This window comes from Bos indicus x Bos taurus, chromosome 19 (assembly GCF_003369695.1).
Source record: "Bos indicus x Bos taurus breed Angus x Brahman F1 hybrid chromosome 19, Bos_hybrid_MaternalHap_v2.0, whole genome shotgun sequence".
In the NCBI taxonomy this organism is placed as follows: domain Eukaryota; kingdom Metazoa; phylum Chordata; class Mammalia; order Artiodactyla; family Bovidae; genus Bos; species Bos indicus x Bos taurus.
This window is the reverse complement of record NC_040094.1, coordinates 28,585,544-28,607,547: the sequence shown is the minus strand read 5'-3', so window position 1 is coordinate 28,607,547 and position 22,004 is coordinate 28,585,544. Positions and strand designations below refer to the sequence as shown.

Here is a 22,004-nt window from a genome sequence, read left to right as displayed (position 1 = left end):
CTCTGGTTGTCTGTCTGCTTCTCTGGCTGTTTGCCCACCACTCTCTCTGTAGCCATCTGTCTCCCCGCCTGCCTGTCTCTATCACTTTTTTAGTCTCCGTCTCTTGGTTTGTCTACTTTCCAGGCCCTACCATGGTTCCTTGTCTTGGTTTGCCTCTTATCTTGCCCTTCTACTTGTTCCTTCTCTTCTTTATGCCTGTTTAGTTCACGCTATCTCCTTGCCTCCCTTCATGTCTATCTTCTTGCTTGTCTACCCCACTTGTTTGCTGCTCTCCCACTGTTTAATGCTTTTATCTTTTCAATATGTCTGTTTATCAGCTTTTTCTCCCTAGGCTTCCCCTATCCCAATATCCCATCAGTGTTTATGGTCTCACTACCACAGACCTGTCAGTGACCCCCTTGCCCCAAAACTTGCCTTCTTGCCATAGCCCTTACCCTGCCTTCTTTTTGTGCTTGCTTCTGTTTGTTCTTTCTTTTTCTTTTTATATTTCTGGTTCCTCACATAGTCTGCCTGCCTCAATCTTTTTGCCATTTTCCCAGTCTCTCCTTGTCTTTTTGTTTTTCTGTTTTCTATCTACTTAGCTGGCTCTCATTGTCCACATCTCTGCTTGCTTTTTTTCGTTCTTTTTTTCTATCAACTTTTAAATAGTGCACACAATAGGGTGTCCCAAGTGAAGCAGTGGTAAAGAATCCCGCTGTGGTAAAGAATCGGCCTGCCGATGCAGGAGGCACAGGAGATGCGGGTTCGATCCCTGAGTGGGAAAGAGCCCCTGGAGTAGGTAATGGCAACCGACTCCAATATTCTTGCCTGGAAAATTCCATTAACAGAGAGGAACCTGGCAGGCTCAGTCTCTGGGGTCGCAAAGAGTCAGACACAACTGAGCATATGCGTGTACACACATGCACACACAGTACAAATTTTTTATAGAACTTAAAGTATTCTGTGTAAGAGTAAGCATAAGCCTCCCTCCTACCCCTTCTTCCTCTCCTCAGAGATAGTCAGTGTGCATTCCTTTGATCTTATTTGAGAGAGGAACCTATACATATATGTCTGCTTGCTTTTTGCTGTACTCCTTCCTTATTCTCTCCCAGTTTTGCTGGTTGCTTCTTCCTGTCAGTCTGTCAGTACTCCCTCCTACCTCACTGGGCTTGTCGTTCCTTGCTTCTTATCTTTTTGATTCTGTTTTATGGCACTTGTCTTTTTGATTGACTGCTTGCTAGTTACATGCTTTTACTACCAGAACCTGAGGTGTCCTTAGGAAGGGCCTGCTGTCTCCTAATATCCTATTCCGCTCTGCGTCATGAGTTATCCTGATGACTGCACAGCATTGCTGGTGAAACCATTGGTGGTACTGAAAAATACCTTATAAATATAGGAACAGTTAAGAGGTACAGATGGTTTGTATGCTGAGCTCACATGCACATGGAGTAGACAGGGTCCCGTTCTCCTTTGCCCAAGTCTATATGAATTCTGTAAAAGAATATGAATCTAGATCCTTTTAGGCTCAGCAGCACCCTTAGGCTGTTAGATCTAGACCTGTTCAAGCAGTTTGTCTTCCTCCTAGTCTAAAAGATTTTGCTTCTTGTTAAAACTTTCTCCCTTTTTCATCCTTGCTTCTGACTCCTCTCACATGTCACCTTAGAGATATTATAACTCCCTGGGGTAAGCAGAGACAACAGCCTGTATCCAGGTCTCTTCAGAAAAATGATGCTAAAATTTTTACACACAGTGCACTATTCTTTCATTTCTGCTTTTTCACTGCCTGTATTCCTGAATTTAACTGTTTCAGCCTGTTTCTCTCCTCTTTTTCCCTCTTTCTCTCTTACTTCTCTTTTCTTGGTTCTCTTTCCTCTTAACTGTCTTGGTCTCCATTCTAGCCTCTTTCTGATTGGCCACCTCCCTCTCTTCTGTCTGATTGGCTTGTATCCCTCCATCACCCCATCTGTCTGCTGGATTCTCCCTGTCTGCTTGCAGTAATATATGTGATAGCACTTTATAAATTATAAAGCAATGTGTGGTATAAAACGCTATTATCAATTTATCTCTTTTTTGTACTTACTATTTTTCTTTCTCAGCCTGCTTTCCTTCTTTCTCTCTCCCCCTTTCTGTTTGTCTGTCTGCATCCCTCTTGGTGATTTTGCCTGCCTGTGTCAGTAATCCTTTCTCTCCTTGCCAGCCTGTCTGTTTTTTTTTGCCATCCTTCTTCTCTGTCTGTTTGTTTTTTATATCTCTTCTGTGTTTACAGGTTCCTCTCCATTGTCTTTCAGCTGTCCATTCTGTCTGTCCTTAGTCCTTTTGTTTATGCCTGTGTGTCTTGCTGTCTCTAGCTGCTTGTCTCCCTGCCTGTCAGTTCCAGAGTGGGCACCACTTTCTGCCTTTTTCTATCTTTCTGTACTTCAAAAAATAAAAAGAAAATAAAAAATTAAAATACCATATGACTAATTGGTAGGAGAGTTTTTTTTTTTTTTTTTTTTAATGAAAAGACCATTAAGGTGAGAACAAGGAACTTAGGAGTGCAGTTGTCAAATGCAAACCAGAAATTACACGCCCACCACTGGTGCAAAAAAAAGAAAGAACAAGAAAAAAAATTGTAAGGGACTCTGAAGCCAATAATAAGATTAAGCAAAAGCTAGAAACATCCAGAGCTATAGTTGCTAACCATTTTTGTATCATAGAAAGTTATAAACCCTTTCCCCAGAAAAATAGTATCTACACAAAATACAGCATATATGATCCTAAAACCTATGGAGCCCAGTTACAACTCTGATGTAGGAAACCAATGAGAATGATAGAGCAGAGGCATGAACTCATGCAGCAAGCAGATCAAAGGACTGAAAAAGCACTTTGCAGTCTTATGATTTTTCTACCAAACGAGATGTTAAAGCAATTCCTAGTTGTCTTTTGAAATATAAAAGTTAGTGGTAATAATGAAAGGCATGTAAATGCTGAGGATTTTCTAGGCTTAACCATGGAATTTTAAAGATAGAAGGTCATCCAAACCAGTGTTTCCCAAATGGCCAAGTAAGATTGCCACTGGTCCTTTCCTGGGAAGCCCTGTCCTTTGTTCTGCAATTATATACTTATTATATTTATATAAAATAGGTAATATGCTATATTTATATGTAACATCTGTAATATATGTATATATATCTATACATGCTAATGTATTTAACAGTATATTTATTTAAAATGTGTTTTCTAAAAATGAGGTAGATCTGTGTGGAAGGATGTCCATGATAGATTTTACAGAGAGAGAGGAAGAGAAAGGAAATGACTTTTTATGCTTTCTGTACAACTTGAAAATTTTTCAACATACAGGTACTGTTTTATAATTACAAAATATTTTTAATATCTTTCTATGAGATAATGGTGATGGATATATATGGATGGATAATGGTTTGGGTTTTGTTGCTCTTAATGTCATTATTTAGCATAATAAAAAACAATTCCATGTTGATCACTAACTTTTTTTTTTAATGTTTTACTGGTCACTGTAATCTAAAAGTCTGGGTTCTACTGCTTTAATCTAACTTTTTGATTTTGTGAAGAAAGAAATCTCAGTCCTTCATACATCATAGTCACGACTTGCCGTATTTACATGCTACCTATACTGTTATATGCATACTGTTTTTCTTTAAGTCAATTCACTTTTCTTTAACTTAAATGGTCTTTAAAAAGTAAATTTTATATTAATAAATAATCCCATAAATCCTTGATTTGATGGGTTATTATAATTTTCTCAACTTATTTTAAAATACAAATAATGATTAAAAAGTCCATAAAAATAAAAGCAACCTGCATGCTACCAGTGGTATAAGTACTGTGTTTTACGAAACATCACTTGAATTTCGTAGGTACAGAAATGGGCCCAGGAAAGGATTGCCCAAGACCAAATTAGTTGTTAGGGACAGAAGCAGAACTTGAATCTGTATCTTAAAATTTCTAGTCTGCTGTTCTTTTTTTTGTCTACTAAATGACTTCTAAATCAATGGATATTTTAGGGTTTTTTTTAAGGAAGTAATATGTAGAATTAATGGTCACAATTATTACCTTACTATCTGTTTAACAGCTCTACTACAGAACTGGCAATGGTCAGTTTAATTGTAAGTACATTACTAAATTTACATGTTTTCTGATACAGAGTTCCACCTCTTATCATCTACTCTAGAGAAACAACCATTATTACATTTGTGCATGAGGTAAAATGTACAAAGATGTTCATTACAACACTGTTTGTAATAGCAAACAATTAGAAACACTCTAAATCTCCAACAGTAATGAATAACTACACAGCAATCAAGAAAAATGAGTTACATCTACATAGTAAGATTCCTTACTGTATTATTGAATGGAAAACATGCTGTAAAACAATATAAACATTATGATATCATTTAATTTATATTCAAAGAAACTAAAAACAATACTATATATTTCAAGAGATACATTTACATGTATATAAATTCCTTTAAAAAATTCTGGACATGTACATACGAAATTGGTCTCAGTGGTTACTTTTAGGAAATAATAGTCAAGCTATTTAGCTTTATTGATAATTTTGAATTTTTACAATGTAAAAATTTATTTATTTATTTATTTATTACTTGTGTAAACAAATTTATGTAGCCTAATGGCAACACACTCCAGTATTCTTGCCTGGAGAATTCTATGGATAAAGGAGCTTGGAGGGCTACAGTCCATGGGATTGCAGAATCCTTCATGACTAAGAGATTAACACTTTCACTTTCAATGATTACATTAACAAATGAAGCCAAATGGGACAGAAAGTAGTGTGATTTCTCTGAAGAAATAATTTCCCACTCATCTCTTTAAAAAGAAAAGTATAGAAACAAAGTATAATCAGTGTGTGTAACATAGTTAAACTTTTGAGAACAACAGTGAGGTTCTAGTTTTAAAACTAACTAAAATATTAAGGGTAGAAAAGAAAGTTATAGAAGAGCATATATTTGATGAAAGGGGAAAAAATGTGAATTTTCATAGAATATTCCTAGAGGAATACACAAGAAACTGTAGTTAGTCATTACCCCTGGGAAGGGAAACATTTTTTCATTGTGCATCTTTTAAAGCAACTTGAAAAATTTTAGTGACCAAGGGATTAGTTAGGAGGATGGAAGAGAACCGTTTGAGGTCAGACATAAACATACAAAAAAGTTAAGGATATGTCGTAGTAAAAATAAAGTTCAGAGAAAAGAGCTCTTAGGGAGGCAAGGATTTTCAGATGTAGTTGTACTTGAAGTAGGCCCCAAAAGATAACTAAGATTTATGTGGTAGAGAGGAGGAAGAGCAGTTTTAAGTTGAGTAGGAAAGTATTTAGCAAGTAGTATGTGGACCTCATTTATCTAGTAAGTTCATGATAGGTTTTTAATTTTAAAAATATATGTATTATTGAGAACTATTTCACAGGTTCAAAAGAGTATGTATCACATATATCAAACACAGAAAATGTTAAAATGAACACATGTATCCAGTATTAGTTTAATAAATATAGCATTAGTAATGTCTTTATTTTTAAAATATTTGTGTATTTATTTATTTGGCTGTGTCGGGTCTTAGTTGCAGCATGTGGGATCTTTCTGTGGGGAATGTGCTCAGTAGTTGAGGCTCACAGGCTTAGCTGCCCCACAGCATGTGGGGATCTAAGTTCCCTGACCAAACCCAGGTCTCCTGCATTGGAAGGTGGATTTTTAACCACCAAACCACCAGGGAAGTCCACGTTAGAAATATCTTCAAAGCCTCATAGTGGTCTTCCTTTCCTACCCTATCCTACCAGGATCCTGAATTTTGTGTTATCATTCACTTGCTTTTTCTCTATGATTAGTTCCATTCCGACCTGTAACTTTTTTCTTTTTAATTTAAGTATAGTTGATTTACAGTGTTTCAGGTATACAATAAGAACTTTGCTGGCAGTCCAGTAGTTAAGACTCCAAGTTTCCAATGCTGGGAGCACCAGTTTGATCCTTGGATGGGGAACTAAGATCCCACAAAATATATAAACAAAAAGCCTACTACACTCAGGTGTACAGCAAAGTGATTCAGTTATAAATATATATATATTCTTTTCAGAATATTTTCCATTACAGGTTATTATTATAAGATATTGAATATAGGTCCCTGTGCTATATACAATAGTTCCTTGTTGTTAATCTGTTTTATATATAGTACTGTGTATCTGTTAATCCCAAATTCCTAATTTATCCCTCCTCCCACCTGGAACTTCTTAATTTTGAAAAATTTCAACAGAAAAGTTGGAGTACAATGAATATCCACTTACTTTTCACTTTTAGATTTACTAATTTTTAACCTTTTGCCACAATGACAGGATTACATGAGCAAATGCTTATGATCTAATGTTAATTGCATAAAACAATATAAAGTCATATATGTAGTATAGTCATGACTATGTAGGAAAATATTGGAAGGAAGTGGTTAATATGTTAATACTCGTTTCTACTGAGTGATAGGAATAAGTGATTTTTGGTTTATATCTTTATGTTCTTCTACCTGAAATTTTCTGTAAACAACACATATTCTATATGTGTTAACAGAAAAAAAATTTTTAATTTGTTTTAAAAATTAATTTTAAAAATACATGGAAGGAGAATAGGAGACAGTATCAAACATTCGTTCATAAAGTTTGGTAGTCCCAAAAAGTTAGTTTAAAACACAGTAATATGAAAAATAAACCTGGGTTCAGAAGTTGTACATCACTGACTCAATGGACATGAGTTTGAGCGAACTCTAGGAGATAGTGAAGGACAGGGAAGCCTGGTGTGCTTCAATCCTTGGGGTCACGGAGAGTTGGACATGACTTAGTGACTGAACAGCAACACAGACCTTATATCCGAAGGAATCTAATTCTTTTTCTCCAGGGTTGTTTCCAGATTCACCCATCTTCTGTGCAAAAGCCCCTATTTCTTTAAGGCTCCAGTAGTCTGACTGTTAGACCCCTCCACTTCTCTCCCTGGCTGTCATCTGCTTTCCTCCTTTATTGAAGACTGACCCCTGGCTCCATCCTGCCCTTGATATCCTATCTAGAGATCTTTCTCACCATTCCACTTTTCTCTCCCACCTCTAGGAACTAGTAAATTCTTACCTCTTCTGAAAAAAATAGTACTTCTTCTGAAATATTAAATTCAAGCCTCTTACTTTGGCTACAGCTTTCTATCCTTCCAGCTCTCTCTTCTACTCACTATTCTTGGACCTATGAGACCCTGTAACACCTGAATTCTTCCATTTTGTCCTAATCAGCTCCACCATGTCCTCATATGCTTCTGGGAGACAGATCATCAGATGAGAACTCCCTTGAAATACTGACACTAAAACTACATATTTAATTGTATTCATATTCGTCCTTTCCTCCTTCCTGTTCTGTCCAAAACTAATACCTACACTTGGGCTCCCAGCCTTGCCACCTTCCCAGCTATAATGATTAACAGTGATCCCCTAACTCTCCTTTGTCTCCCATTCTACTTGCTCCTTGCCAACCATATTTATTTTCTTTCTCTTAACAATATAGGTTTTTAAAATATTTAATTTATTTGGCTGTGCCAGGTCTCAGTTGTGGCATGCGGGATCTAGTTATCTGAACAAGGATTAAACGCAGCCCCCTGCATTGGGCATACGGAGGCTGGGCCACTGGACCACCACAGAAGTTCCCCCCAACCACATTTAAATGTATTCAAATCTCAACTAACTTTAAAAGAGACACTCTGGCCCCTTTAGCTGCCACCCTACCTCACTACTATGCCCACTCATAGCCACACTTCCTGAAAGAATTCTCTGTACTCAAATGGTCTACCTTACTTGCCTGCTCATTTTCCAACCCTCTGCCCAGCCTCTCTTTGAAAACTTCTTTCATAAGATAACCAACAACCTGGTTACTAAATTAAGAGGACATTTCTGAGTTCTTAACTTGAACACCTGCTTCTTGAAAGAGCTTTTATGATCTGTGTGAGTCTGGGATCCCGCATCTGCTCATCCTTCTATTGCTGCCTTTTACCTAAAACCTTTTCTTTGCTCTTCATTGAGAAAGGAGATACCTTGGAAGAAAAGGAAGGGACTTTCCTGGCAGTCCAGTGGTTGGGACTCTGCACTCCCGGCAGAAAAAAAAAAAAGGAAGATTTATCGCCAAACTCTTATCTTTGTCTTCTCCCAGTTTCTGTCCTTGCTGCACCACTTGCAGGATCTTAGTCCCTCATCAAGGGATCAAACCTCCTTCCTCGGCAGTGAAAGCACAGAGTTCCAACCACTGGACTGCCAGGGAATTCCCTTCCATTTTCTTTTAGACCTGCTTTGATTGATCACTATGATGGAAACTGAATATAACAATTCTATACAAAATAGCAAAAACTAAACATCTTTTCCTCTTTCACAGTGCCTGTTTAACAATTTCTCGATAGTTTCTTACTGACTGGCCAGCCAGGATGCCTCACTTTCCATCGGTTGTTAAGCCCTGGCTGTTTGAGCAGAACCGCCCTGACACCTTTCCTGCAGAGCCCCAAGCTGTCCTCCTGCTCCTTTGCCTGCTCGTAGGCCCTTTCACCACCTAGCTCTCTGGATAGGAAGAGTAATTTTAATTTCAGAGTAAACTGGATGTGATTAATAAAATTAATTTTTAAAAAATTCCATGTTCCAAAACTGTATAACTCCTAATAGGTGTTACATAGCCAAGTAAGGAAGAATTTGAGCTCTGGGTTCAGGTAGCATCTGAAATTAAGTTCTGCCACTTACTAACAGTGACCCTGGGGAAGCAGCTTATCCCACGCATCTCAGCTCTCTTATCTGTCAAGCAGGGATATAAGTGCTTGCTTCACCGGGCTGCAGCGAAGATCAGTGAGCTAACTTACATAAGGCACTGGCTGTAAGGCACTTGGTAATAGGTAGGTAGTGTTCTAAACAGTCGCGTGTACTATTAGCCATTTCTCACTTCAGAGAGATCCACTTAAGATGCTTGTAAGGTGTGTGGTTTCACGACCTGGGTTACACACAGCACCTTAAACTGAAGGAGCAAAGGGCTGACTTTAAGTATTCCTGTTCCCAACAGTTGGCTCCATTTCCTCACTTTTCCTCTGCTTTATTTAAATAAGCTCAGTTCTGGTGTCATGTGAAACAAACCACATTTTACTATGCTCAGTTCTCCTCGGAGAAGGCAATGGCACCCCACTCCAGTACTCTTGCCTGGAAAATCCCATGGACGGAGGAGCCTGGTAGGCTGCAGTCCATGGGGTCACTAGAAGTCAGACATGACTGAGCGACTTCACTTTCACTTTCATGCGTTGGAGAAGGAAATGGCAACCCACTCCAGTGTTCTTGCCTGGAGAATCCCAGGGATGGGGAAGCCTGGTGGGCTGCCGTCTCTGGGGTCGCACAGAGTCGGACACGACTGAAGCGACTTAGCAGCAGCAGTTCTCCTAATGAAGGCACAAACACTGTTGTTAGGTTGGAAACCAGTTAGTCACAGACATAGTCTACTAATTTTCCAATCATGACAGAAGTTACCTGGATGCTAAATAATGTCGAATCTCAGGAAATCCCAAGGAAAGCATTCATTAGTAAATAAGGAATGGATCGCATAAGGAAAGGGAAAGAAAACGAAAAATCTTGAGTGTCTGTCCCAAGGACCTTTTATACTGCTAGGCGTTTCCCCATACCTTATCATATTCAATCTTCTCAACAACAGTATAAACAACAGTATAAGGTAACTTCTTCTTAAGGGACCATAACCTGGTTTATGCCTGTTGTCCTTAGTGCATCTCTACTGCTTCGGTTCATGTTTTGTGATTGAAGAAATGGAACCTAAATGAAGGATATTCTGTGTGTAGTTAAGAAGCCAGAAAGCTCCTTCCTCTGCAGCTGGAATTCTGTGAAGACCTCATTCATGCCTCATCCATCTACCATCTTCTCTAAGGCACCACTGTTTTGCTGTCGCTAAATCTGTGGATGCTCAAGTTCTCCTTACTTGACTGTGTGACGTTTCACACTGTTGACTGTTCTCTCCTCTCAAATACTGTCTTTGGCTTCACCAGCACCATTTTCCAGGGTCTCTCTTAACCACTTCGGTTCATCCTTCTGAGTTTCTTCTCATCCTCCCCCTTAGATACTGTTCCTCCCAGGCCTTCCATGTAGATCACACTTTATTCTTGAAGTGATTTCATCTTTGACTTTGGTAATAGTTACTGCTGATAATTTAACTCTATTCAGGATCTCATACCACATACCTGGTAAGATCTGGATATCTGTTTTTTCCATGCTCCAGAGTTACTTCAGACAGCTAACTAAAAACACACGATCTTCCTTGCCCGTGAAACCCTCCTTCCAATCATTTCCCTCCTCTGTCAGTGGACTCATGATCCTCTTGGTCACCCAGGCCAGAAACTTGGGTGTCATCCTTGACTCCTCCCCCTGCCTCAGACCCTTCCCAATAAAATACTGGGTTGTGCAATTCTCTCTTGAGTTCATCTTCTCTGACCTCCACAGCCACAAACTTCACGCCAGCCACCTTCCCTCTCTTCCCTGGACTGCCGTAACGGCATCGTCTCCCTGTCTCCACTTTGTTCTTTTTCTCCCCTCCCATCCATTCTCTCTTGACATTGTAGTCAAGTCACCTTTTCAAAAATGCAATTCTGATCATGACAGTATCCTTATAAAACCCTTAACTCCAACTTGTATGCTTGAAAGGGTGAATTTTATAGTATGTGAACCATATCTCAATTAAGAAAAACAAAAACAAAAAACCTGGTTTACAAAGTCTCACAGGACCTGTTCCGGCCTCAATGCCTCTTGCCCACCCTCTTCAGGCCTCCCGTCTCTTGTCAGTCTCCTCTTGGTTTACCGTTCTGCACTTCCTTCTGCCTCTGAGCTCTCCACACAACCTCACCTCTAAACGATGTACTCTCTGCTGTCTATTCTTCCTCCCACCCTCTCACCTCTTCACTTGGCTACTTCCTCCTTGTCCTTCCAGTCTCACCTGGAGATGATGCCTCTCCAAAAAGCCTTTCGTGATCTCCCCAGACTGGGATTAGATACTCCTAAAGCATTTCATACTTAGCCCTTTTGTAGTATTTGTAACATTGTATGTGTTCACTTTATGAATGTTGGATAACTGCTCTGGGTTGAGCATGGCGCTGGGTGCTGGATATTGATCATGTCTCTGTTCCCCTGGGGCTTATACTCTAAAAAGGGAGGAATATGGACATTAAAGAACAAATTACCCTAGGTATTTTTATTGTAATTATGATGTTTCATGGCATCCTGAGTGGGTGTGATCAAAGAGTTGACATAATTGAAGGGACCAGGGAAGACTTCTCTGAAAAAGTGACATTTAAGCAAAGACTTTAAGGGCAGCTGGTGGCCAAGTGATGAGTGGAGGGTGGTGTTCATACAGAGGGCCAAGTGATGAGTGGAGGGTGGTGTTCATAGAGAGGGCCAAGTGATGAGTGGAGGGTGGTGTTCATGCAGAGAAACAGCATGGTAGAAGGCCCTGGCAGAAAGGAGCTTGGAGTGTCAGAAACTGATAAAAGAGGACCCTGGGGGAGGTGGGGCAGGGGAGGGAGGGAGTGGGTGTTTCAGATGAGCAGATGCAGACTATTATATATGGGGTGGACAGAGAACAGGGTCCTACTGTATAGTGCAGGGAACTATGTGCAGTGCCCTGTAATAAGCCGTAATGGAAAAAATGAAAAATATACATACACACATATATATAGATAGGTATATGGGGCTTCCCAAGTGACACTAGTGGTAAAGAACCTGCTTGCCAATGCAGGAGACATAAGAGACGTGGGTTCAGTCCCTCAGGAAGATCTCCTGGAGGAGAGTATGGCAACCCACTCCAGTATTCTTGCCTAGAGAATCCCATGGACAGAGGAACCTGGGGGGCTACAGTCCATAGGATCTCCGTGTGTATATAACTGAACCACTTGCTATGTAGTAGAAATTAACACAATGTTGTAAATCAACTTCAATAACATAGATGTAAAATTTTAAAAAGAAGAGTCTGGAAGAGCCAGATCATGCAGGGCCTTGAAGACAATAGTAAAGGCCTTTGAAGACTTTAAACAGGGGAACTTTAAAAGCTTCCCCCTAAGGACCTGCTGTGTAGCACAGGGAACTCTACTCAATATTCTGTAATGACCTATATGGGAAAAGAATGTAGAGTGGATACATGTATATGTGTAACTGATCCACTTGGCTGTACACCTGAAACTGACACACATTTTGTTCAGTTCAGTTCAGTCTCTCAGTCGTGTCTGACTCTTTGTGACCCCATGGACTGCAGCATGCAAGGCCTCCCTGTCCATCACCAACTCCCGGAGTTTACTCCAACTCATGCCCATTGAGTCGGTGATGCCATCCAACCATCTCATCTCTGTTGTCCCCTTCTCCTCCCGCCTTCAATCTTTCCGAGCATCAGGGTCTTTTCAAATGAGTCAGCTCTTCACATCAGGTGGCCAAAGTATTGGAGTTTCAGCTTCAACATCAGTCCTTCCAATGAATATTTAGAACTGATCTCCTTTAGGATGGACTGGTTGGATCTCCTTGCAGTCCAAAGGACTCTCCAAGAGTCTTCTCCAACACCTCAGTTCAAAAGCATCAGTTATATGCCAGTAAAAATAAACAAACAAAATACTTCCCTTGGCTGCTTTGTACAAGTGGAAGCAAGATGACCAGTTAAGGGGTTCACAAACTTCTATGAATCTCCCACTATCCTGTAAGCTCCTTGAGGGCAGAAGTTACATCTTACTATTTAGTGTATTTACAGAGTCCAGTATTGTGCCTGATATATCAGCAGATGCTCAGTATTGGGTTAATGAATTGAAGTGGATGTTGGAACCAGGATTCCAACTTTGGTTTTCAGAAAGACTCAACACCCCACTGCTACCCAAGACTGACTGGATGTCCCTCCTTTTGCCTCCAGGGCATCTGTGGTCAACTGTATTTTCCAAAAATGGTCACAATAATAACTCACATCCAACATGTTTTTATTACAGTGTGACTTTGACTCTTCCCACTGAGAAGTGAGGCCTAGTTCCTTCCCCTTGAATTTGAAGTGAGGTTATAAAAACTGCTTGAGCTTCCTCCTGGTTCTCTTGGGAGACTTGCTCTTGGAACCGAGCTACCATGCCTTGAGGAAGCCCACCCAAGCTGAGAAGGGGCCCTCATGGAGAAGAGCCCATAGATAGCATCAACTTTACAGCTGTTTGCAAGTAAGCGATTTTCAAAGTGAATTATCCAGCTTCCAGTCATCTACCAGTTGACACCTTATGGAGTGAAAATGAGCTGTCCCCACTGAACCCTGCCCAAGTTACAGACTCAGCAAAATAAATGATGGTGGTTGTTTGAAGCCACTTAAGTTTGGGCATAGTTTTAAGCAACAGCAGGTGACTGGAACAGTGGCCTATGTTTGTCATGCAGGAAGGTGATGCCACTCAGCGTGGCCTATTACTATCTTGTTTCAAAGACTGTCTTGTATCAGGTTGAAGTAGAGCATTGAGGCAGGTGACAGGAATCCTGGGACCACATCGTATTGTCACCTTTGATATTTTACTTTTGGGGTCTTTATGATTGTGCTTATGTGTGTACTATTTCAGGGTCAGGGGCTGGGCCATTTTGAGACTCCGATGGAAATTACAACACTTTTCTCCAAAATAATACACATCTCCATCTCTGCACATGCAGACATAAACACATACACACAATATTTAGAAATCATTTCTGCAGGCCCAGGCTAATTGTGATTTGCCGTAATTTTGTCCTTTACCATTCATTTATCTTTTTCATGTGTGCATGTTGTAGCCCATTAAGTGAGCAAACTTCCTGCAAAGGATATGTGCATCTAGTGACTGAGGCTTGTGGGAAATATTCGCCAGGTGAATTCTTTGAAGCTGCAGTGATCTACTTAGGATAGGAAACTGTTCTTTCAATATACCACCCCCACCCCACCTCCCTCCAAAACAAGAGACCCTCACAGAAGGACCTGAAGCCTACATTCATGTTCTATTTAGAATCTAGGTTTTAGGAACAGGCATTATTTACATACTCTTCATGCAAATATCCAGTCTTGGATATCTAGAGAACCAAGGTAGTGCCCAGTAGAAAGGTGTATACAAACAAAACAAAACCCACTAAGAATAAATGAACATACTCTATTATCTGAAAAATTTGTGATCTTTATCCCTTTCATAGTTCTGTGCCTCACTGTGCCTGTACACACCCACTCCTGTAATCAGACCCCCTTCATGGCCTATCCCATGAGTTTTATTTCTCAAACTACACTCCTTTTCTGGCATGTGCTTATGAAAAAAATTAAAAACAGGAACAAACCTAATGCTAACAGAATAGTGGCCATGTTGTTTTCTCTTTTTTTCTGATCCTTTCCTTCCACCTATGCATTTCCATGGGCCACCTTTAATTCTAACCTGTTCAGAAGTTGGAAGTGTTTTTCCTCATCCAGGCCCCTCTCCCTTCACTCTATAGGTGACTACAGCCACCTGGTGGCCATATAGAGAAAAGACAGGTCAATTGCCCCAAAAAATCTCTGTGAGGCGAAGAACTTCTATGGAGTAACTTTTGGTCTTGGATCTATGGCGAGCAAGGAAAGAAACCAGTGGATAGAGATTATAGTTCAGGACCCAGACATCCTATTTCTTGGTTGCGTCTTGCCCCGCAGGACACAGCATCCATCCACTAGTTATTACAGGCAGAGGAATTCACTTAACATTTGAGTTCATTCATCAAAATTTATTGCGCAGCAACTGTGTGCCCAACACTGGGAATACAGTAGTGAACAAGATGGACATGCTATCTGCTCTTGTGAGCTTACAATCTAGCAGCCAGCCAGCCAATTACATCCATAATGTTAACATTACTATTGTAATAAGCACTCTGAAATAGGCCTGGTGCTAAGAGAAGATTTAACAGAAAGTCTTGACCTACATGGAGAAATCAGACAAGGTTGCTGTGAGGAAGAAACACTTTTAGCAAGGTGGGAAATGGAAGAGTGTCACAAGCAGGGAGAACAGCTTGTGTGCTGGCTCTGAGGCAGAAAGGCGTTTAGTAAACAGAAAGCCAGCCAGTGTGACTGGGAGGTAGGGAATGAAGATGGGATGATGCCAGGTAGAGGCTGATTTATGCAAGGTCTTTGGATTTAGGATTTTATTCCAGAAGTAACTGGAAGCCCCTGAGATATCTGCAGGAGGAAAGTTAGATGTTTAGGTTTGTCTTCCAGAGCTCACTCTGCTCTGTGTGGAGGCTGTTGTTTAGTCACTAAGTCGTGTCCGACTCTTTGCAACCGCATGGACTGCAGCCTGTCAGGCTCCTCTGTCCATGGGATTCTCCAGGCAAGAATACTGGAGTGGGATGCTATTTTCTTCTTCAGAGGATCTTCCTAATCCAGGAATCGATCTGCATCTCCTGCATTGGCAGGTGGATTCTTTACCACTGAGCCACCAGGGAGGACAGAAGTGGATATGGGAGGACTGGTTAGGAAGCATTCCAGACCAGAAGTAATGACAGCTTTGAGAAAAGCAGATGGATCCCAGAGATATTTAGGTGATATAATCTGCTTGGAGAGTGACTGTGTGTGAGGACAGAGATGTGTGTCTGGCAAAAGGTACTGAAGTAGGAAATTTGGGCAGAGGGGCAAGTCTGGGCAGATCCCATAGGCACAGGCCCTAAGGCCAAGGCTAGAGCAACAGCATAGTTTTGGTTCTCAAATAGAACTGAGCAAACAAGATATACATGAAACAGCTGCAGAGCTGATGAAACATCAAAATGATTCAGATAATTCATGGATTCTGTCATTACATGGGACTGAATGGAAGCTGTCTCACAGTGAATTCAGACACTGCTGAAGCCAAAGGTGGACACAGATGTCCCCACCTCTATCCGTGCTGTTCTTAATCAGCCCCTCAGCATGCTCCTGTGTAGCCCACCCACTGTCTCCTAGGGGGCCATCTTCCAGGAAGATGCACTAACATCTCCCTGCTTCCTTTTTTGCCTGAAACTGTCAAGAAATTCACTTGTTATTCTCATTTCCCCTTCCATGCTTAGGTCACAGCGGACTAAATCTGGCCCCTGCCCTCCATGGTTCTCTTTTGAGAACTTAGCTTAGTTGACTTAGCTTCTCTCTTTGCATCACCCCTGTCAAGCCCCTTCTTGCAGAGTCACCATCTGGCAAGGCCAACCCCATCTTCCTCACCTTCCTGTCAGAGGCACAGACCCATCATGAATATATACATGCTGATGCTTCCTTTTTGTACCGCATCCAAAGTGGCCTATCCAGTGGCCCTTTCCCATTCTCGTTTTCCTGGAGTCAGTGTATACCCACCTCTGTGCCTCAGAAGAGTCAGGAAAGGTTTGCTGTGGGTTTAACCATGAAGTAGCCTCAACAGCTGTTATTTAGCTGACACTTAGCCTTCCCTGTGTCCTCTCTGCCACAGGAGAACTCTGCTAACTCCCTTCCAGAGGTAATAACTCCAACAAACAAAAAAACCACACCATGGCTGACTACACAATAGGCCTATAGGTTCCCATTATGCAGTAAGCTGGGACACTGACATATTCTCTTCATATTGAAAAGAAAATGGACTTTGGAATTGGGAAGACCTGCATTTACATTCTGGTTGCGAACTAGTGTACCTTCTGTGCAATTAAGCTTCTTGCTAAGCTTCAGAAGATTTATCTGTAGAACGGTGGGAATGATATCTGTCTTATGGGTAGTTATATTAAATGAGCATATATAGCATAATATTTGGCCTGAATTACCTGGTGACCATTCACTTCCCCTCTTCCTCTTCGGTTTCAGCTGCAAATACTATTCAGAAGAAAGACTAACCAGTTTTGTGTGGCCAGTGGCAGACATCTCCTCTTCCTGTCTTTGTAAATTCCATCTTTCTGCAGCCATGCCATTTCCATCATTGCCAGAAAAGTTCTTCCATCCCTCATCCCTGTGTAGAACTTCTCTTTCTCTTACTATGGAAAAGTTCTGCCTGAGCTAAGATACTTTATTTCTTCTACATCTCCCTGATCTAAGATACTTTATTTTCTTGTATCATTCCTAAAAATGAATCCACTTCTAGCATTCTCCCTAGCTTTCTCAGAGTAAATGCTAATGAACCTGAGGAACAGGATCTTTACACTTCAGTAGGGCATGGGAACCTCATGCCAGCTCCCAGAGTGGAAAGAAGGTCTAGGTCCAGGCATGGCCCCTCCCCATCCCCACCTCTTTTCCTCCAGGGCACAGAAAGCGCTAAATTCCAAATCTGTCTTGAGTCTACAGGAGCATACACCTCCCATCCTATAGTTCTGTGAGGTCATCATTGAAGTACAGCAGTACTGCAGGTGTGTAAAGTGTACTGTCCATATTGAGATAATCAAATTCTTCCTGCTGATCCTGGATCCCATTCTCCTCCAGAGTATAATCCATGTTCAGATTCTTGCCATCATATTTCCACGTGTAGCTGGCAGCATGTGCATTATAGGGGAGATAGCGGTGTAGTATTTCCCACATCGATTCCAGGGCCCCCACCTGGAGAACACGAAAGCACCCCACCCCAGAATTCTGGGTGGAACACACACACACACACACACACACACACACACACACACACACACACAGGCCAGAAGCCCAAAAGGCGACAGAGCCGGGGTTAGAGTGTTTCCCTTGGCAGATACAGCAGCTTAAGGCACTCCAGGGTCCCAGAAATAAACTTGAAGCTCCAGCATGCAATGAATGGCCCCCGAGTCCTATCTGCCTTTGTGGCAGCCACTTCTAATAAACAGATGGCCCAAACGTCACTGCCCTGACCTCATCCCCACAATAAAGTAGACTATTAAGAGTGCACTTGGAACTGCTGTACAAAAACTCAGCAAGAAAGAGCTTCTGGGGACCACCATCACTAAGATGTACAAACTGTCGCCCTGCGCTCAAATTCCCAGCCCCCAGGACCCAGGTAACCTTTCCTCTGTTACCCCTAAAAGGGAAGAAAACACAGCTTCCATTGACTGTGGAGAGCTGCTGGCCTGCAGAGCTGTTTGGAGTTTTGCTGGGGTTCTTAGTTCCCTTTATCCTGCCCCCAGGCACCAGTTCTCACCTCCAGTGTGTGCTCTTGCGACGTGAGCGTGTTAATGATGCGGATATTCCGGGTCTTGGAGGACAGCCGCCCCACCTCATAACGCGACCCTTGCCACCAAGGCGTCCCGAAATCATTGGCCCAGTCCGAACGGGGTAGCTGAGGCGGCACGTGCAGAAAGCGGCCCCGGGGGGTGCGGTATCTCAGGGAACCGGTCAGCGGATCTATGTGCTTGCGGATCTTTAAAGCAGAGGAGGACGGTGGGAGCAGTCACTATCTCGGGCTCTGGTTGGCCTCTATTTTTCCTCTTCAACCCTCCAGCGCCTCCTCCCTTCAGCCCGTTTCCAGAAGAACTCACGTCTCTGGTTTTCGGATCAAACCAGTGGCTGATATCCTGGCCCGCCACTTCCACGATGGGTTTCAACAGCAAGTCTCCTGGGAAGGAGCAGCCGCCGTCAGTGCTAGCCATCCAAGAACCAAACACCCCCGAGCACACCCCCGACGCTGGCCCAAAGTGTGGCCCTTACCCTTGTACTCCTGTGCCAACGGGGTTAGGTTGTACACGTTTCCCAGGTAAGACACCCAGAGGTCTTCCGGCTGGTTATGTTGGGCCACCTCGGCCGGCGTGAAATAGCGACGTTGAAAATACTGAAAGTTTGGCCCGGCCACTAGGCCCCGGCTTGGCATAGCTCTTGCTCTATTGCTCACTGACTTTAGTTGCTTCCTTGCTTTTCAGCGCGCACGCACTACTGCATCCTCCCTCGTCCGGTAGCTAAGGCGAGTGCGTTTATCCGCTGACATGGAAACCATTATTCCTTTCCGGCCACCGTCCTCTGAGATTAAACGCTGTACAAGCAAAGAGGGGCGTGGGCTGCGGGTACTCATGGGAAACGTAGTCCGATCCCGGCGTTCAAGTAGTTGTGTCCTCAGGATGTCCGAAGAAAGAGAACACACTCCGTTTTAACTTATTCAGTGGTCTGGGCTACAGGGACTCTTTAGGACAGACTATCTCGCGAGGCAGAGGAAAAAAACGAAGGGGAGGAGTGTAATTATGAAATTGTCGCTAAATTCCAGTGAGACCGGTAAGAAGCTAGATAGTTGAAAAATTCTCGCGATATCTTAATACGTCTGGCGTAATTGGCCTCCTTGAGCCGCAGCATTGGTGTAGGAGAAGCTCGCGAGATCTCTGCAGTTGCCGAAGAGACGAAGAACTGGAGAGGTGATCTCGCGAAAAAAAAATAGGTCGGGAGCGCTCGCGATATCTCAGACCACCGGACTCAAAGGTTCTTAGGAAGTTGACGGACTTGGAGGAGGCCCGGGAACGAATGGCCGGAGCTGGACCAACGATGCTGCTACGAGAGGAAAATGGCTGTTGCAGCCGGCGTCAAAGCAGCTCCAGCGCCGGGGTTAGCTCGGGTTCTGGGATTGAGGGGCTGTCGGGGAGCAAGATGGGGGAACGGAAGGGGAACTGCAGGCCCGGCAGCCTCTGGGCTTCGTGTGAGCGCCCCGTAGGCTGTCGGGAACTGTGGTTCCGCAGACAGGCTGCAGCTGGGCGGCGCGGTCTGAGCGCATGTCCCGCCCTGCACAGGACTCTGACGGGGAGCGCGAGGAGGACTCGCCGGCTGCGCGCGCTAGGCAGCAGCTGGAGGCGCTGCTCAACAAGACTATGCGCATTCGCATGACAGATGGACGGACCCTGGTCGGTTGCTTCCTCTGCACCGACCGTGACTGCAACGTTATCCTGGGCTCGGCGCAGGAGTTCCTCAAGCCGTCGGGTTAGTGCTCAGGGAATGCACACCCACCGGGGAATGCGGCGGAGCCTCACGCGAGGCATTTCCCCTAAAGTGCCTGGCTGCACACCCTATTTTCTGGGGCTAGAAGTTGTGGCTCAGAGGGGGCGTGGCCGACCCTGTCCTGCCTCCCTAATGCTCTCTCTTCTTTCCAGATTCCTTCTCTGCCGGGGAACCCCGTGTCTTGGGTCTGGCCATGGTACCTGGACACCACATCGTTTCTATTGAGGTGCAAAGAGAGAGCCTGGCGGGGCCTCCCTATCTCTGAGCCCTGTCGAACATGCCTTTCAGTCCTCATTAAACCTGTAACTGACCGTAACCTGTGTGTGTGTGTAGCTGGGATGCTGGGGCAGGGATTGCACATCCCATTCCTAGAGCAAGCTTATATGAGGTCGGGAGCACTCAGCCCTCCTTCCACAACCTGGATGTCCAGAACTGCCAAAGGTTCTCTCACATTCGAGGTCAGGATGGGCAACAGGCTGAACCTCAGATCCACAGGCCCTAGGATGGGCCCCTCTGTCTTCCCTCCCACGCAGCTGCTCCAGAATTGTGGCAGGAGGCGGGGTGTCATCCTGCTCCGGAAGGCCCATTGTTTCCCTCTCCGGCCTGGCAACACCGAGTTCCTCTTAAGCTGGGGTCAGAGAAAAGACTTGGGTCCCCAAGGGGAGCAGGGCAGGCGACAGAGGCCGGGCCCCCTTCACTCCATTGGTGAGAAGGTGCCTTTGGGGTCAGGGACAGAGCTCTGGGGTCTGGCCAGGAAGAGCGGGCTAATGCGATAAGGGAAGGCCAGGAGACTCAAGGATGCTTGGGCCTGCGAACTAAAGCTACCCCCGCCCCCCACCCGTTTGCTGTTTCCTGCTCCTGGGCACGTTTCAGGAATGATAGTCTTTGTGCCGTCCCTCTGTTCACAGGATCCCAGGACTGCGTTCAGTTCATAATTCTTTATTGATGTGTGATGGATGACTCCTTCCCCTCCAACCTCGCCACCCCTCCCCCCGCCCCCCAGTCCGTAAATACTAGGAGCAGCACCGGAAAAGGAGAGCACCAGCGCACCAGTGAGGTCTATTCACAGGGGGCTGCGGGGATGCAGGGTCCAGCCCAGATGTTCAGGATTCAGATATGGGTAGTGAGACGAAAGTGGGTTTTCAGGGTGTGGCGGATTTTCACCAGAATTGGGTCCACAGATGTTCAGTTGCTTAAGGGGATGCTGGACATGGTTTAGGCACGAGTGAGGGCAGGGTAAGCTTCAAGTCCTTGGGCCGACCGGGAGGGAGGGCAGTCCTCAGGGTTGTTCTTGACTCGAGGGTCCTCAGACCCAGACCTTTCCTGAGGTTGGAGCAACCTGGGGCCCTGGTGAGGACCGGGCTGGCCGCGGCTGCGGGTTGCGCCGGCGCCGGTAGAGGGCTCGGCTGTAAGGCACGAGGCAATCGGCCAGGCGGAGGCGCAGGCAGAGGCGGCGGTAGCTGGCCAGGGCAAGCACGAGCAGCGGCACGAGGAGCAGGAATCCGGTGACCAGCAGGGCTGTGAAGCCCGGGTCCCGCAGGTGCGCGGTGCAAGGGGGTGCCTGGGAGCGAAGGAACTGTAGGAGAAGCAGCGTGAGGCCCAAGCCAAACAGCCCGGGCCCGGCGACGTTGCGGCCCACAGACCCCGCCGCCACCCTTCCCCGACAACGCGGGCTCATGCTTACCTGGGAGTGGCAGAGAAAGCCAAAGCCTAGCATGGTGACAGCGGGCAGCAGGATGGTCCCCAGCACCAGCGCCAGCAGGAGAAGGTTGAAGGCGGCCACCAGGAGATTCTGGGCCGTGACCAGCACAGCACAGGCCCAGCAGTCCAGGGGGTCCCGGGGCTCTGGGCCGCCGCCGGGAACCGGTCGCTGAGCCCCGGGGACATCCGCCATGGCCCGCCTGGCTTCCTCGCGCCTGGGCCGCGGCCCTTATAGCCCTCTTTCCTGCCCCTCCCCCGGCCCAGCCTCTCCCCACCCCACCCCCCCTTATCCTGGAATGCGACTCCAGGATTAGGCACCCCCCCCATACCAAGGAGAGACCGGAGCTCTGGACATTCCACAGGCGCCTCCGGGGAGGGGCTCCCCTAGCCGGGGTCTGCGCAGTCCCTCCCCATCAATCAA

General features: G+C 44.6%; 3 protein-coding genes across 3 annotated transcripts; 1 reads left to right on the top strand and 2 right to left on the bottom strand.

The window, feature by feature from the left end:
• Positions 1-15,238: 15,238 nt before the first annotated feature.
• Positions 15,239-18,834, bottom strand: LOC113878449 (cytochrome b5 domain-containing protein 1). Its single transcript, XM_027519551.1, has 4 exons — positions 18,617-18,834; positions 18,448-18,524; positions 18,111-18,329; positions 15,239-17,545 (listed from the first exon to the last, which is right to left on the bottom strand). The coding sequence occupies exons 1-4, from the start codon at positions 18,774-18,776 to the stop codon at positions 17,315-17,317; spliced, it is 687 nt and encodes a 228-aa protein (XP_027375352.1). The 5' UTR covers positions 18,777-18,834; the 3' UTR covers positions 15,239-17,314.
• Positions 18,835-18,968: 134 nt separating this feature from the next.
• Positions 18,969-20,198, top strand: NAA38 (N(alpha)-acetyltransferase 38, NatC auxiliary subunit). The gene is made up of 3 exons (XM_027519557.1): positions 18,969-19,495; positions 19,678-19,864; positions 20,035-20,198. The coding sequence occupies exons 1-3, from the start codon at positions 19,415-19,417 to the stop codon at positions 20,145-20,147; spliced, it is 381 nt and encodes a 126-aa protein (XP_027375358.1). The 5' UTR covers positions 18,969-19,414; the 3' UTR covers positions 20,148-20,198.
• A 603-nt stretch (positions 20,199-20,801) lies between these two features.
• Positions 20,802-21,829, bottom strand: TMEM88 (transmembrane protein 88). The gene is made up of 2 exons (XM_027519556.1): positions 21,567-21,829; positions 20,802-21,458 (listed from the first exon to the last, which is right to left on the bottom strand). The coding sequence occupies exons 1-2, from the start codon at positions 21,774-21,776 to the stop codon at positions 21,189-21,191; spliced, it is 480 nt and encodes a 159-aa protein (XP_027375357.1). The 5' UTR covers positions 21,777-21,829; the 3' UTR covers positions 20,802-21,188.
• Positions 21,830-22,004: the final 175 nt, after the last annotated feature.

Excerpts from the sequence above, each read along its gene's own strand:
- LOC113878449 (XM_027519551.1), bottom strand. The coding sequence starts at position 18,776 with ATGCCAAGCCGGGGCCTAGTGGCCGGGCCAAACTTTCAGTATTTTCAA. Across the intron at positions 18,330-18,447 it reads TTGATCCGAAAACCAGAGAC|ATCCGCAAGCACATAGATCC; the intron begins GTGAGTTCTTCT and ends TCTGCTTTAAAG. Across the intron at positions 17,546-18,110 it reads CGCAAGAGCACACACTGGAG|GTGGGGGCCCTGGAATCGAT; the intron begins GTGAGAACTGGT and ends CGTGTTCTCCAG.
- NAA38 (XM_027519557.1), top strand. The coding sequence starts at position 19,415 with ATGGCCGGAGCTGGACCAACGATGCTGCTACGAGAGGAAAATGGCTGT. Across the intron at positions 19,496-19,677 it reads AAAGCAGCTCCAGCGCCGGG|GACTCTGACGGGGAGCGCGA; the intron begins GTTAGCTCGGGT and ends CGCCCTGCACAG. Across the intron at positions 19,865-20,034 it reads GGAGTTCCTCAAGCCGTCGG|ATTCCTTCTCTGCCGGGGAA; the intron begins GTTAGTGCTCAG and ends TCTTCTTTCCAG.
- TMEM88 (XM_027519556.1), bottom strand. The coding sequence starts at position 21,776 with ATGGCGGATGTCCCCGGGGCTCAGCGACCGGTTCCCGGCGGCGGCCCA. Across the intron at positions 21,459-21,566 it reads GCTTTCTCTGCCACTCCCAG|TTCCTTCGCTCCCAGGCACC; the intron begins GTAAGCATGAGC and ends CTTCTCCTACAG.